Source organism: Xenopus laevis, chromosome 5L, assembly GCF_017654675.1.
Source record: "Xenopus laevis strain J_2021 chromosome 5L, Xenopus_laevis_v10.1, whole genome shotgun sequence".
NCBI lineage: Eukaryota > Metazoa > Chordata > Amphibia > Anura > Pipidae > Xenopus > Xenopus laevis.
In genome coordinates this window covers 59642399-59657504 of record NC_054379.1, presented here as the reverse complement: position 1 = coordinate 59657504, position 15106 = coordinate 59642399, and the positions used below count along the sequence as shown (strand labels likewise).

The window sequence follows — 15106 nt, the reverse complement described above, 5'->3', positions numbered from 1 at the left end:
CCAACCTTGACAGTCTACCCTCATAATTTAAGTCTTCCCTCCCTCTAACCAGTTTAATTGCACGTCTCTGCACTCTCTCCAGCTCATTTATATCCCTCTTAAGGACTGGAGTCCAAAACTGCACTGCATACTCCAGATGAGGCCTTACCAGGGACCTATAAAGAGGCATAATTATGGTTTTATCCCTTGAGTTAATGCTCTTTTTTATGCAAGACAGAACTTTATTTGCTTTAATAGCCACAGAATGACACTGCCTGGAATTAGACAACTTGTTATCTACAAAAAACCCTAGATGCTTCTCATTTAAGGAAACTCTCAACACACTGCCATTTAGTGTACAACTTGTATTTATATTATTTTTGCCAAAGTGCATAACCTTACATTTATCAACATTGAACCTCATTTTCCAGTTCGCTGCCCAGTTTTCCAACTTAGACAAATCACTCTGCAAAGTGGCAGCATCCTTCATGGAACTTATAGTTCTGCAAAATTTAGTATCGTCTGCAAAAATAGAAACAGTACTTTCAATGCCCACCTCCAGGTCATTAATAAATAAGTTGAAAAACAAGGGACCTAGTACAGAGCCCTGTGGTACTCCACTAACAACACTAGTCCACTTAGAAAATGTTTCATTTACCACCACTCTTTGTAGTCTATCTTTTAGCCAGTTCTTTATCCAGGTACAAATACTATGTTCCAGGCCAACATTCCTTAATTTAACCAGTAACCTTCTGTGTGGCACTGTATCAAATGCTTTAGCAAAGTCTAAGTAAATCACATCCACTTCCATCCCAGAATCGAGGTCCCTGCTTACCTTCTCATTAAAAGAAATTAAGTAAGTCTGGCAAGATCTATTATACATAAAACCGTGCTGGCACAAACTCATAGTATTATAATTTACTATGAAGTCCAGTATCTTATCCTTTATTAACCCTTTGAAAAGCTTTCCTACCACTGACATCAGACTAACTGGCCTATAGTTTTGAGACTGAGAACGGGATCCCTTTTTGAATAGTGGCACTACATTAGCAATCCACCAGTCTCTCGCTCACTATGCCAGACCTCAATGAATCCTGAAAAATTAAGGTAAGAGGTTTGGCAATCACAGAGCTAAGCTCACTAAGTACCCTGGGATGAATACAATCTGGCCCGGACCTTTGTTTATCTTAACATGTTCTAGTCTCTTTTGAATTTCCTCATGTGAACCATGCATTATTAATTGTATTACTAGAATTGGGACTATTAAGAAGGAAACCTTCATTAACTGGTTCCTCATTTGTGTAGACACACAAAAAACAAGAGTTCATAATCTGCAACGTGATAAAAAAAGGAATGAATATGAAAAAAGAAAAAATGCTACTGGGGGGGGCAGTAGATGTGATCTATTTGGATTTTGCCAAAGCGTTTGATACCGTGCCCCACAAACGACTGCTTTCTAAACTAAGGTCTGTTGGGCTTAATGAAGTCGTTTACACATGGATAGGAAACTGCCTATAGGATCGGGTACAGAGGGTGGTTGTTAAAGGGGTTGTTCACCTTCAAACAACTAGTTGTTATCAGATAGATCACCAGAAATAACTACTTTTTCCAATGACTTTGTATTTTCTATGTGTCACGGTTTTTCTAATATTGAAGTATAAAGTGTCATTTCTCTCCTTCTGAAGCAGCTCTGGGAGGGGGGGTCGCCGATCCTGTAAACTGTTCTAAATTGATACATTGAGTTGATACATTTCTTATCTTTGTCCCTGCTGAGCAGAATCTCTGGGTTTCATTACAGGCAGCTGTTAGACTTGATACAATTGTTGCTAATACTCCAGAGATGCTGCTGAGAAATGGATCAACTAAATGTTGCAAAATTGTAACAGTTTAGAGTCTGCACCTGGATTACTGAGCTGTCAGACTGAAACACCACAGACACGAACATTCAACTTTAAACTTAGATTTTGGAAAAAACGTAAAAAATAAATAATGGAAAGTAATTGGAAAAAGTCATTATTTCTAGGGAACAATCTAAAAACAACTAAATTGAAAAAAGTGTTTGGAAGGTGAACAACCCCTTTAATGGTACATTCTTTACTTGGAGTAAGGTTCTTAGTGGGGTCCCTCAGGGCTCGGTATTGGGTCCACTTTTATTTAACTTGTTCATTAATGACTTAGGGGAGGGTGTTGTAAGTAATGCATCTTATCAGTAATGTAAACTGGCAGCTAAGTGGCAAATGAGATTCAATGTTGATAAATGTAAAGTCATGCACCTGGGATGTAAAAATATCCAAGACACTTATACCCTTAATGGGACTGCACTAGGCAAATCCATTATGGAAAAGGACCTTGGAGTCCTTGTAGATGATAAACTTGGCAGTAGCAAGCAATGCCAGTCAGCAGCATCAAGGGCAAATAAGGTCTTGAGCTGTTTTAAAAGGGGCATATAGTCACGGGAGAGGGGTCATTCTTCCACGTATAGAGCACTTGTAAGGCCCCATCTAGAATATGCCGTACAGTTTTGGTCTCCGTCACTCAAACAGGACATTATTGTATTAGAGAGGGTACAGAGAAGGGTAACTCAGCTGGTAAAAGGTATGTAAAATCTTAGCTATGAGGAAAGACTGGCCAAATTGGGGATGTTCACGCTGGAGAAGAGGCGCTTAAGGGGAGATATGATAACTACGTATAAACATATGAGGATCATATAATAATCTCTGTAATGCTTTATTTACCAGTAGGTCTTTTCAGCTGACACAAGGTCACCCATTCTGATTAGAAGAAAAGAGGTTCCGCCTAAATATTCTGAAGGGTTTTTTTTACAGTGAGAGCTGTGATGTGGAATTCTCTCCCTGAATCAGTTGTACAGGCTGATACATTAGATAGCTTTAAGAAGGGGTTGGACTGCTTTTTAGCACGTGAGGGAATACAGGGTTATGGGAGATAGCTCATAGTACAAGTTGATCCAGGGACTAGTCCCATTGCCATTCTGGAGTCAGGAAGGATTTTTTTCCCCCTCTGAGGCAAATTGGAGAGGCTTCAGATTTTTTGCCTTCCTCTGGCTCAACTAGCAGTTGAGTAGGCATATTAAAAAAAACTAAAAGGTTGAACTTGATGGACGTGTATCTTTTTTCAACCTTATCTTATTTTGTTATTATGTTACATTTTGATCATTCTTTCCTGATCAGAATTTTCTATTTTACCCTGTGTAGAAATGCAGGTGGAGAAATAGTTGATATAAGAAGTTCCTTATATATATAAGATATCCTATATAATAAAGTTGAAGTGTCTCTGCGTCCAGTCCCTGTGTCCGTGGGATTGCGCTACTGCGCATGTGCCCCACGGACCGTCACGCCCGTTAATTTAACGGGCTTAATGTCTAGTAAGATATAAGAAGCCAACTCCCTGCCTGACTGTGCACTTCACTTACAGTGATGAGTGAATCAGCTTGGATCAGTTTTTTTCTCAGCCTGTGTTTCTATGCAGGTGGGAAAGCAGCATGGTGTGTCATTAGCCTAAAGGGGTTGCCATAAAAAAACAAAATCTGCAACTGATGCAAATTATACTTTTTATGAAAACTGTTAAGTTTCGACTATGTATTGCATACTAAAATAAGAGGGGAGGCCAAAGAGACTGCTCAACACACACCATCTCCTACGATGGGGGTCTCCACTTTGCAGTACTTTTCAAGTTGTGACAACATTTCTTATTTTATCATTTAAAAGGCACCTATTGCATATGAAGCCCGCACTCTGGATGGAGGAAATGATTGTATTTCTTTAAGAAAATGACACTTGCTGCAGCTCTCTCATTTTGCACATAAGTGCAGAAAAAATTATTGTTTATTAGGGATATAAGTATTGTTTACCTCATCCTCTCCTAGTCTCCCCACCTCTGATGGGGGAAAAATGTTATGTATTAGGTTTCATTTAACTTGTCTAACATTAATTTACAGCTCTACAGTTACTGTACTGTGCTACCCCTTCAAGTCTGCAAAGATTTTGGAATAATGGAAAAAAAACATCAACTTTTACACTTTTACACTGTCACATAGAAACCAGATTGCTGAACTAGCAGACTGGCGAACTGCAAAAAAGCTAAATATCTCAAAAACCACACATAATAAAACATTTAAACCAGTCACAGAATATCACACTTTACATACTACTAAAAGTTAACTCAAAGGTGAAGAACCCCTTTAAAACATCCCATGTGCTATTGCCCTTGGTGTTTTAGCTATAAAATAAAAATAATTATCAAGAGGGTGGAAATGGATGCAGAAACTTTATGCAAATAAAAAAGCTGAGTAGAGGGAGGGAAGATCAGAAGGTAAGTGGACAGATTAACAGAAGTGGAATGGGTGACAAAAATGACTCAGAGAGGAAGATATTCAGAGGATATACAGTAGAAGCAGAATGGAGTAGTACTACAATGATAAGAATGGAATGGGTTAAAAAACCAAACTTATAGAGAACACCATGCATTAGGATGACACCCTCCTGTCAGGAAGCTCATAGAGACAACACCATCCTTCCAGGCAGAATATAACTGATATCATCCTGGGAGGCAGAGAGCACATGGTTACAACTTACATTAAGAAACACAATACACTTGTACAGCGAATTTATTGCACAAATATTAGGTATGTACTAAATCCACTATTTTGGATTCGGCCGAACTCCCGAATCCTTCTTGAAAGATTCGGCTGAATACGAATCAGAATCCTAATTTGCATATTCAAATTAGGAGTGGGAAGGGGGAAACATTTTTTGCTTCCTTGTTTTATGACAAAAAGTTATGCGATTTACCTCCCCACCGCTAATTTGCATATGCAAATTAGGATTCGCATTTGGTTCGGCCAGGCAGAAGGATTCGGCTGAATCCGAATCCTGCTGAAAAAGGCCGAATCCCGAACCGAATCCTGGATTCGGTGCATCCCTAACAAATATAAAAAAAAAGATTGTTGGGAAGCAGATATGTTTTGAGCTAGAAAGACAATTTGCAGCTCTCTGCCCTCAGAGCCTCCTTGTTACATTAAGATGTCAGTGTAATTCACTAAAAAAACACAGCCTACACACACACACAGATTCCCTGCCTGCAACAAGATTACTACCTGTATGTGACTTTCTGTAGAGTTCTATGCAATCTCCTACATAAAACTTCTCTCTGAAATTCTGTTTCTGTGAGGGAATCCTCTCTCTTTTCAAATCACTTTCCCTTCAGTCTTCAGCAGCCATGATACAGGAGGAGCAGATGACATCACACACTCCATATCTGGCAGCTTCATTGAAAGCAATGCTGGAGTGTACTAACCAATGAGCTGGGGGAGGTGTGTTTAGCCTAGGAGGAGGGTGTGGCTGGTTTGTTATCTGCCTGGTAGATAGAGCTACCTGGAAGGCTTCCTTTGTTCACTATTTTACTCCACTGCTTTCTGGGGTAAACATACTTTTTCTACTTTTGCCCCCTTAAAACTATGTAAATGTATTGATTTTGCAGTACCTGAAATGACAGACCATATGGGGGGGTCTTCATTTTGGGGCCCCTATATGCTACCTGCTTAGGTAAACCTATACATATCAGACATATAACTGTTCAGAGGACCCCAGGCTTTCATAATTGGTGAGATTTTTCTTGATACCTAAAAATATGTGGGAAATATGATGCTGCAGGTTTGAAATCAGGAATAACAGAATTGATAGCACAAATTAGGTGTCTTCATTTTGGGGCTCGTATATGCCACATTGGTACCTAATGATGTGTGGGAGATATGATGCTGTAGATTAAAAACTTTGAGGTAGTTTTTTAAAAAAATCACCAATTTCTATAAAACGATTGTTATAAGAAACAATTGCAACTTTGGTAGTTTGGAGTACATAGATATATTTACCCATTTATGATTCTCTAGAATCTTTTCTAAAAATGGGTAGTTTTCTAGGGTAAACCTACTGTTAGTGGAATGTTTGGCTTTGAAATGAGTAGTATGCCGTTTTGTGGAGTGGTGCTTTGGAAATTTGGTAGTGTACTGCTTGTAGATTTTGATCTACACAAGTGAGAAATCTGCTTACAACTATATATATTTGTTATTGCTGCGTTCAGGAGACATAGACCTTTCCAAATCGGCTGTGTTCTTGTACATAAAATATAAATTTTATGTTTTTACAGGGCTTTGAAGATTGCCTTGTTTTTTCTGAAATACTAGATCAATACCAAAACAATTTAAGTAAGTATATGTTGTGTAAATTGAAGTTTTATTCCTTACTGGAATGCAAACTTTACTTTAATTGTTTTTTCACTGCTGACTTTAGGAATCTGTCTGCATGAGTTCTCCAGGCTTCGAGTTCCAGATGCCCACGCAATATCAGACTTGGCTATGTATAACTACAAAGAAGTAAGGTTTCTGTCTTACCTTATAGATCAAATCTAGTGGCAATATTTGTGTGCATATTACATAATAAATGCTTTTTTATTCTTCAGTATTTTTGGTAATATTTCTAATTTTCAGTATTCTTTTCTCTTTCTGATATACAGTATACAATTTAAAACATTTCTATTGGAAGACAAAATGGGTTGCTATTTAGATCAAGGGTCACAGCATGATTCATGGTGTATAGGTATTACTTACTTGTGTATTATTAATACATAATAAACATATTCAAATATCTTATTCCTTATTACCCCCTTCAAAAGCTTTCTTACCACAAATGCAAAATTAAAAGGCTCACTGGGCACATAAGTCTATATTTGTTAATGATGGCACATTCTGTTGTAGCTGTGAAACCCTGGCCATTTGACTTCAAAGAGTAATTTGTGTAGTAGGGAACGATTTTCTGACTCAATTTCACCATCTGATTTTCATGTGGCAACGAGATTCAAAAATAGATTCATTTTTTATTTATATTAGAAGATAATGAAACTCAAGTCCGAATCAATTCACATATTTTTCACATGCAGGTGGGGTGGGTATCCCATGGTCCCCCTTTTTAACAGTTTCTATAAAGATTTTAAAAAACCTGAAGGTAAAAGAAAGGATGTAATTACAAGGGTTTTGACCATTATGGGGCAACGGGATTATGCTGCCTGCCCCCTGAAAAAGTGACAATGTAAGAAAGCGTGTCCATGGTAGAACCACAGGAATGTAATTCATACATCTTTAATTGTGTGTTATTTTGTGGCCACAGTTAACCACATTAAAAAGTACAAGTTGGACTGAAGGCAAAAATTCAATATGTTTTTAGAAAATAAGTTTGTTGTTCAAATAGACCCTACATTTATTAAATATTTATTATTTGAGCTGAAAACTATGAAAATATGACAGATGCCTTTGTATTTAAATGCTATATACATGTTCATCTAACAATATCTTTTCGTTTTCCAAACAGATGCGTGCTCATGTCAATTCTACGTGGTTCATTTTTCGCAAACGGATTGACAACATTCTAAATGCCATCATGCCTACAACATTTATTCCGCTATATACAATGGTAAGACTTAATAATAAATGGTATTCATTAAATTTTTAGCTTTATTATTTCTAATAGTTTAGAATCAAATGCTAGTAACCATCTGCAAATGAATTACAAGCAAAGAACTGTTTTCATATTGGAAAGCATGCCTGATGATGTCACAGACAGGGAGGACATTACAGCTAGCAAAGAGAAAGGAGGACTTGGCATGGTTGCCCTTTTAGAGAAACAGTGCTAAGACAAATATGGTTGATTCAGCACCCAGTTTATTAGCCAGTTTGCTCCTGGGTCCTAAACAGTAAACAGGTTGTGCTGATATTGTGATGTAGTGTTTCATGCTCTTAGAATAAAACACACCATGGTCCCTTCCTTGGGAACGGTTGCCACACTGTAACACGAATTAACGCCTTACCACACTTTTCTAAGGCCACTCCAGCCTCCTGCCTACTTCCCATGCTCTTCTTATCTATCAGGAACGTGACTGAACCTAATATAACTTTAAAAAAATGTGTCTGGCAATCATTGTGTACATCTACTAGTACACCTGATCCAGGACCTTCCCTAGTGCAGCTTCACTTGCTTTGGCGAAAGAAATTCACACTATATTCCATTGTTGAACTGTGCATTTAACTTCAAAACAAAGAGATATTTCACTGTGACCATAAAGGAAGATGCAGCCTCTCTATAGGTGCTGTATGGGAGTTGCTTTGTTCATGGGGGCATAATTGTCTTTAAAGGAGATATAAACTTTCTTATTGCCTTATACCTAAAACCCATTGCAGTTACAATGCAGTGAAACCTCAATTATACATACTCTAGTTTTAAAGGTGTTGTTCACCTTTGAGTTAACTGGTTGCTAGGATCCAATTAATCATGCATTCATTTTAATAAGAGACTGGAATATGAATAGGAGAGGGCCTGAATAGAAGCTGTAGCGCTTACCAAGTTACCAGGGACCACAAAAAGCTGAAATTCTGATTTTAAATCGGATTTAAGCACAGAGCACTATGCTGCATCAACTAAGCTGCCTTAGGGCAGCACTGGGTGCTGAATCAACCCTATTTGTCGTAGCACTGTTTCTCTAAAAGGGCAACCATGGCAAGTCCTCCTTTCTCTTTGCTAGCTGTAATGTCCTCCCTGTCTGTGACATCATCAGGCATGCTTTCCAATATGAACAACGGACAGTTTGTGGTCACCAAATGAAAAAAATAATGCTGCCCATGCCAGACATTTCTGACAGGCCAGAGAGGAAGTCACACTCAATGCAATAGGGAGGTATATTCAGTAACGTAACTAGAGGGGGTGGGCCCTGGTGCGGGACATGCAGCCAGGTCTCCCCACCCACCTCCATACGTGCGGGGCCGTGACAGGGTGTGGGCCCTGGCCCAATCGAACCCCCTGCTCCCCCGGTAGTTCCACCACTGGGTATGTTGTTCTGGGGGTTGTTTTCAGAATCAGAATGTCATTGTTTGCTATTGCTGGAATCAGGGGCCCTAGACAATATTACGTCTTCCCCAAACTTTATAGTTTGCATTATGCATTCAGGCAGGTAACAAGTATATTTTACCTACAGAAAATTCAAGATCATTTAAAAAACCAGGGGGTGCTTTTAGAAAATACAGTAAAATGCAGCAACCTTACTTGATACAAATAAAAAAGGAATGAAATGTATTCTTTAGGTAACATTCAGCAGAATAAGATACCATGAAGTTATACTGCGCTGGAAGTGGCAAAATAAGGTGAGAAAGGAGCTTCAATTACACCTGAGTAGATAAAATATATTTATTTTAAAAAGTTGGGTTTGTATTTAAATGGGATCTATTGTGAAAATGAAAATGTAATAAGTTTCATATTGCTGAAAGAAACTTTCTAAATATAATCAATTAAAAATACGGTACCATTTATGAAATAATAAAGTTAGTCATCACTCTCTCTCACTGAGCAGGCTGTCTTTTTTCATTCTGTCTTCATGCAGTAGGTGGAGTCAGTTGTTGATTGACAATTAGGTTTAATACAGTTAGGTCCATAAATATTTGTACAGAGACATCTTTTTTCTAATTTTGGTTGTGTACATTACCACAATGAATTTTAAACAACTCAGATGCAGTTGAACTGCAGACTTTCAGCTTTAATTCAGTGGGTTGAACAAAAGGATTGCATAAAAATGTGTGGTATGCTTTGGATAATGAGCTGTTCCACGCCTTCTCCATACTTTTCTTGCCATCATTCTGGTAGAGGTTGATCTTGGTTTCATCTGTCCAAAGAATGTTTTTCCAGAACCGTGCTGGCTTTTTTAGATATTTTTTTTTTAGCAAAGTCCAATCTAGCCTTTCTATTCTGGATGCTTATAAGTGTCTTGCACCTTGCAATACACCCTCTGTATTTACTTTCATGCAGTCTTCTCTTTATGGTAGACTTGGATATAGATATGCCTTCCTCCTGGAGAGTGTTGTTCACTTGTTTGGCTGTTGTGAAGGGGTTTCTCTTCACCATTGAAATGATTCTGCGATCATCCACCACTGTTGTCTTCCATAGGCATCCAGGTATTTTTGCGTTGCTGAGTTCATCAGTGCTTTCTTTGTACCAAACTGTCGATTTTGCCACTCCTAATATTGTAGCAGTTTCTTGGATGGTTTTTTTTCTGTTTTTGCAGCTTAAGGATGGCTTGTTTCAAGTGCATGGAGAGCTCCTTTGACCGCATGTTGTCTGTTGACAGCAAAATCTTCCACATGCAAGCACCCTCCCTCAAATCAACTCCAGGGCTTTTACCTGCTTCATTGATAATGACATAAAGGAATTGCCCACACCTGCCCATGAAATAGTCTTTGAGTCAATTGTCCAAATGCTTTTGAGCTCCTGAAATGAAGTGAAGTGATTGTGTTAAAAAAAGGCTTTAGTTGCTCATATTTTTATGCAATCTTTTTGTTCAACCCACTGAATTAAAGCTGAAAGTCTGCAGTTCAACTGCATCTGAGTTATTTTATTTATAATTCATTGTGGTAATGTACAGAACCAAAATTTAAAAAGTTGTCTCTGTCCAAAGATTTATGGACCTAACTGTATTTCCTATGGGGGGTTGCACCATTAACATAGGTGCTTACTCTGAAAATAACTGATTGAAATCCTGTTTCTCTGCAGAGCTTGTTATTTTGTTTACCTTTTGTTTGTGCTGGAGTTGGTTATTTGAGTTTTCTGCTAAGATAGGGAGCCCCCCTAAAAGACGTTTTAGACCTACCTATCTGATCCAGACCTCAAGATGAAGACCAAATGGAGAGTGACAAGTTGTGGAGAGTGAGATACCGAAGACATCCTTGATTATTTTTTAAACAGTACAACATTTTTAATTGATTGTCTTATTTCAGTAAGATGAAGCCTATATAAGTTTTTAATTTTCACTATAGATCCCATGTACATATTTTTGTAGTGCTAAACAGAGGATCAGCATTTACTTTAAAGTAGAACTAAACCGCAAAATTAATGAAAACCCCCTATCCTCCATATTCCCCCCCCCCCCGCACAGGTGTTAATACCTGTAAAGGCCCCATAGTCTTTAATTACTCCTTGATGTACAGTCAGTGCAGTGGAGCTCACAGGCCCCATCTTCACCGCTTTGGGAATCTTTGGGTCCAATTGGCAATTTCTGTGGCTGTTGGCGCATGTGCAGTTGTTCGGGACCGGAAAATTGATTCAACTACGCCAATTACTTACTGAAGACTCCCGAAGCGGTGAAGATGGCACCCGTGAGCTCCGCTGCACTTACTCTGCATCGAGGGGTAATTAAAGACTTAGGGGCATTTACAGGTATTAACACCTGTGCATGGGGGGAACAGGAAGGGGGGACTATGGAGGGTAGAGGTTTTCATTAGTTTGGGGGTTTAGTTCTCCTTTAAGCTTGAAACTTAATATATATAACCATATTAATTAACGGTTTCCATACCAGCAGTTGCAAGTCCAGATACTGTACAGCATTCTCCTCTCCTCCAGCTTCATGTTTGCATTTTAAAAAGTGGGTCTCGTAAGACAGACCAGCTACTTATTTGCTATGGGGAGTGGATGGCCTTCCTGTAATTTGGAGCTTTCTGTATCCTGGGTTTCCAAATAAGAGATACCGAACTATCAGTTACTGTAGGTGTAATTAGTGAAAAGATATCTACTATAAAAGAAACACTACATTATTTGTCTTTTTCACTGTGTGTATTTATATTTATAACCATTTTCTAACTGATATATTTTCTGATTTCTGTTGTCATATAACTTTCTTTTCTTCCAGATCATAAATTTGGGACTATTCATTATTGCTGCAACTGGATCTATTGGTGCTGGTTATTTGGTTGTAAAATACTTGCCTTTTAATAAATGCATTGAAAATGTAGGGCAGTTTTTCACACATCTGAAAGGGAATGGATACTCATCAAGACTGTGGACAAGATGAATAAAAACTGCAGAGGAATGTAAACTGGTACCAACTGTGGCCGTATTTTTTTGTAAAAAAAAAAATCTAAATTATATTTCATTTAAATAGTTAACTTTTAAGGTTACAGTTTTGTTTCATTTTCCTCTGTTCTGACTGGCTGAAGAAAAAAAAACCCACACCATTAAATATGGTGATATTCACACCTTAAATATGGCGATTGTAATGTCTGCTTAAATGGTTCTCAAAATAAATGCACAAAGATCAGTTTATTAGTAATTTTATTATATACATTAACAATCTAGAAAAACCTGAAGTAGAAAAACTTAAGTATTGCACATTAGTTTTAATATTATGATTACTCATTTCAACATACAGAGTTTAGGCGAGGAGTATGGTAAAAAGCAAAGGAACATATGAAGGGAATGGTAAACATTTCATATGAACATAGAATATTACACTTACAAAGAAAAATAAAAGTATTACATTTGAAACTCATGTTACATTAAATTACAAAGGCTTCTATGAATTATTTCTGCTAAAATGATACTCTGTACATTCATAAGTTTAGAACTGATGAGCAAATACCCCATAATGTGTGAAACTGTAATTGCTTATGTAGCTTTATAATTTACCTATTTACAAATAAAAAACAAGATTTCTGTTCTGTACATAGACATTTTTATGCTTAGGTGACTTCCAGAAATTAGTAATAGTTTTTCTTCTGTATTCTTTTACGTAAATGGTTGTCTTAAATCCTCTTCAGCTTCTTAAGCTTAGTTTTGCTTTCTGAAAAAAGGAAATACATGACAAAAATTGATAGTATACTAGGCTGCTCTAGCAAGAATAACAGTGCGCACATGCTGTTGTTGATTATTCAAAATATGGCCCAAAAATCTAGGAAAACCCCTTCGTTCTCTGATTTATACAAACCAGAGTTATCAGTGTGAAACTCAAATTCCACTGATTTTTGAATCAGTTTGTAGATTTGGGCACTGCATCTCTACCTCGAAATTAACATTTTCATTGATTCTGTGTGACAGCCCTCTCACTTGGTATCATCCCAAATTTTTCAAACTTGTGTTTTCAGTGTACTGCACTATAAAGTATCTTTTCACCCCCCCCCACCCAGTTCTTTTGTTTGGGTACATAAAAACCCCTAATAAATTATGTTTAAATGTGACCACCTAATTAACTCACAATGCCTGCAAATGCCACTTTGCGCTAATATCTCACTCCCAGCCAATCTTGTTGCAAACACAGGTGGGTGACTTTGTATCTGTTATGTTCAATTAGATGTGCAATAGCTATCCCATAAAGCGTATCTAAATATTATGCTATTTCCCCCAAAAAGAAAATATGCTATTTTCCCAAGTTAACAAAACTATAATACGCCAGAAATCTTTATTGCTAGTATAAAATCTTTACTTGCCGCCTACGTTTGAGATCTCTTGAATTACTTAAACAGCCTTTCACTAAACAGCCTATTCTCACTGCATTCCATTAGGTATAATACTGCCACACACTGATTCAGTAAAAGTCCTTATATACAAGTTATGTGTATGCCACCTGAATCTTGATATGGAGCTTGAGAGCCTCAACAGTATCTGCATTGTGAAAGCCTGTATTAAGCACCATTCTTTAATTCATTAATCTCATATTTCATTCATTTTACTGTATAAAATATTTGCAAATAACTATTCAATTTTGTAACTCATGATTTGATACAGCAGTTTAATTCCCTGAAGACTTAAAGGAAAACTATACCCCCAAACAATGTAGGTCTCTATTAAAAGATACTGAGTAAAACAGCTCATGTGTAAAACCCTGCTTCATGTAAATGAACCATTATCATAATAATATACTTTTTTAGTAGTATGTGCCATTGGGTAATCATAAATAGAAAATTGCCATTTTAAAAAATAAGGGCCGCCCCCTGAGATCGTAAGATTCACTGTGTACACATACAAACCACATGTAAGGTCACATGAGCCAATTAACAGACAGAGTTCTGCCTTTTGCTTCCTCACTTCTCCCTGTTACAGTTAGTGTTGTAGTATTTCTGGTCAGGTGATCTCTGAGGCAGCACAGATACAGTCACGAAATGGTGGTTCAAGGCAAGAGATGTAAAAGGGCAATATTTATGTAAATATATATTCCAGTTTGGTAAGATTCTTTAATATGTCATTCAATTTGATATAAACTATCTGTTGCTTAAGTATTCATTTTGGGGGTATAGTTTTCCTTTAAAGCAGGTTTCATTATAAGCAAGGTCAAATCTTGCTCTATTCCTTGAATAAGAAAATGTACTTACTATTCCAGATTCATGTTTTGGTTTCACAATTATTGATGTTTTTTCCTTTTTTTGTTTATATACTTCTTCAGCCTCTTTCAACCTGAGAAAAGTCAATAAATGTCTATATGTTCATATAAATTAAAGATATAGAACAATGCAGACAGTAAAGTAGAACTAAATACGTTAGTGGGAGCACTCCAAGGCAAATAAAGTATAAATACGTACACTGTAAGGGAAATTCTAAATAGCTGAAAAAATTCTAAACAGCTGAAAAAATCTGTGAGCAGCGCACATTCCCTGGCACTTTGTTTTATTAGAAATTCATAGTTAGCAAGTGCACATCTCATCAGATGCAGGGGACTTCGTAAGTATATTACAGATATATATTTTTATGCAATAAACCATTTTAGTAGGTCTGAATTTGACTTTTATTTCATATCTTTTTGTAGTTTGGGTACCTAGAAAATAGCACAAAACGGAAGTTGAGGTCATACTTCAGCTATAAATTTCCCTTCTACTACAATGTAACAAGGTGGAATTAGATCATGCCTGCCTTACTCTCTAAAGGTAAGCAAGCAGTGGTTCCTGCAATAAGTAGTTAACTTGGCAAATTACAAAAATTAAATTTTGATTTTATGATCAGGCGACTGTGTTCTTACATTATAGTTTAAAGGGCTAAAGCTATATACTGTAATTTAACTATCTTTTTTATCTCTTAAAGGACTGCAGCCTCTATTTTCAGACATTAATGGCCAATAATATTTTACCGTAATGTGAAATCCTTACTAAAACTAAATGGGTTTTGCTTTTGTGATCAGAGAGTCTAAAGCATTTAGGCATTAGTGTTTTGGTTAGTGAGCCAAATCATCCATAATCTCCCCCTGCCAGCTGTCATTGAGAAAACTGGTATTTTTCAATATATAAACAGTATATATATATTCCCCCCGGCTACCGGCA

General features: G+C 37.1%; 2 protein-coding genes across 6 annotated transcripts in view; one reads left to right on the top strand and one right to left on the bottom strand.

Moving 5' to 3' along the window:
* The window catches only part of kmo.L (kynurenine 3-monooxygenase (kynurenine 3-hydroxylase) L homeolog), a 70705-nt gene extending 58585 nt beyond the window's left edge, over positions 1 to 12120 (top strand). For all 5 annotated transcript variants that reach the window (XM_041562796.1, XM_041562795.1, XM_041562794.1 and 2 more), the window contains 5 exons: positions 6142 to 6199; positions 6285 to 6367; positions 7359 to 7460; positions 9122 to 9181; positions 11713 to 12120. In XM_041562796.1, the coding sequence (XP_041418730.1) occupies positions 6142 to 6199; positions 6285 to 6367; positions 7359 to 7460; positions 9122 to 9181; positions 11713 to 11874 (465 nt within the window). In that variant the 3' untranslated portion in view covers positions 11875 to 12120. The remainder of the gene's footprint in view (positions 1 to 6141; positions 6200 to 6284; positions 6368 to 7358; positions 7461 to 9121; positions 9182 to 11712) is intronic.
* The window catches only part of fmn2.L (formin 2 L homeolog), a 98762-nt gene continuing 95773 nt past the window's right edge, over positions 12118 to 15106 (bottom strand). Inside the window, exons 18-19 of the mRNA XM_018263128.2 lie at positions 14168 to 14249; positions 12118 to 12642 (exon numbers count right to left, since the gene is read on the bottom strand). Coding sequence (XP_018118617.1) covers positions 12616 to 12642; positions 14168 to 14249 — 109 coding nt within the window. The 3' untranslated portion in view covers positions 12118 to 12615. The remainder of the gene's footprint in view (positions 12643 to 14167; positions 14250 to 15106) is intronic.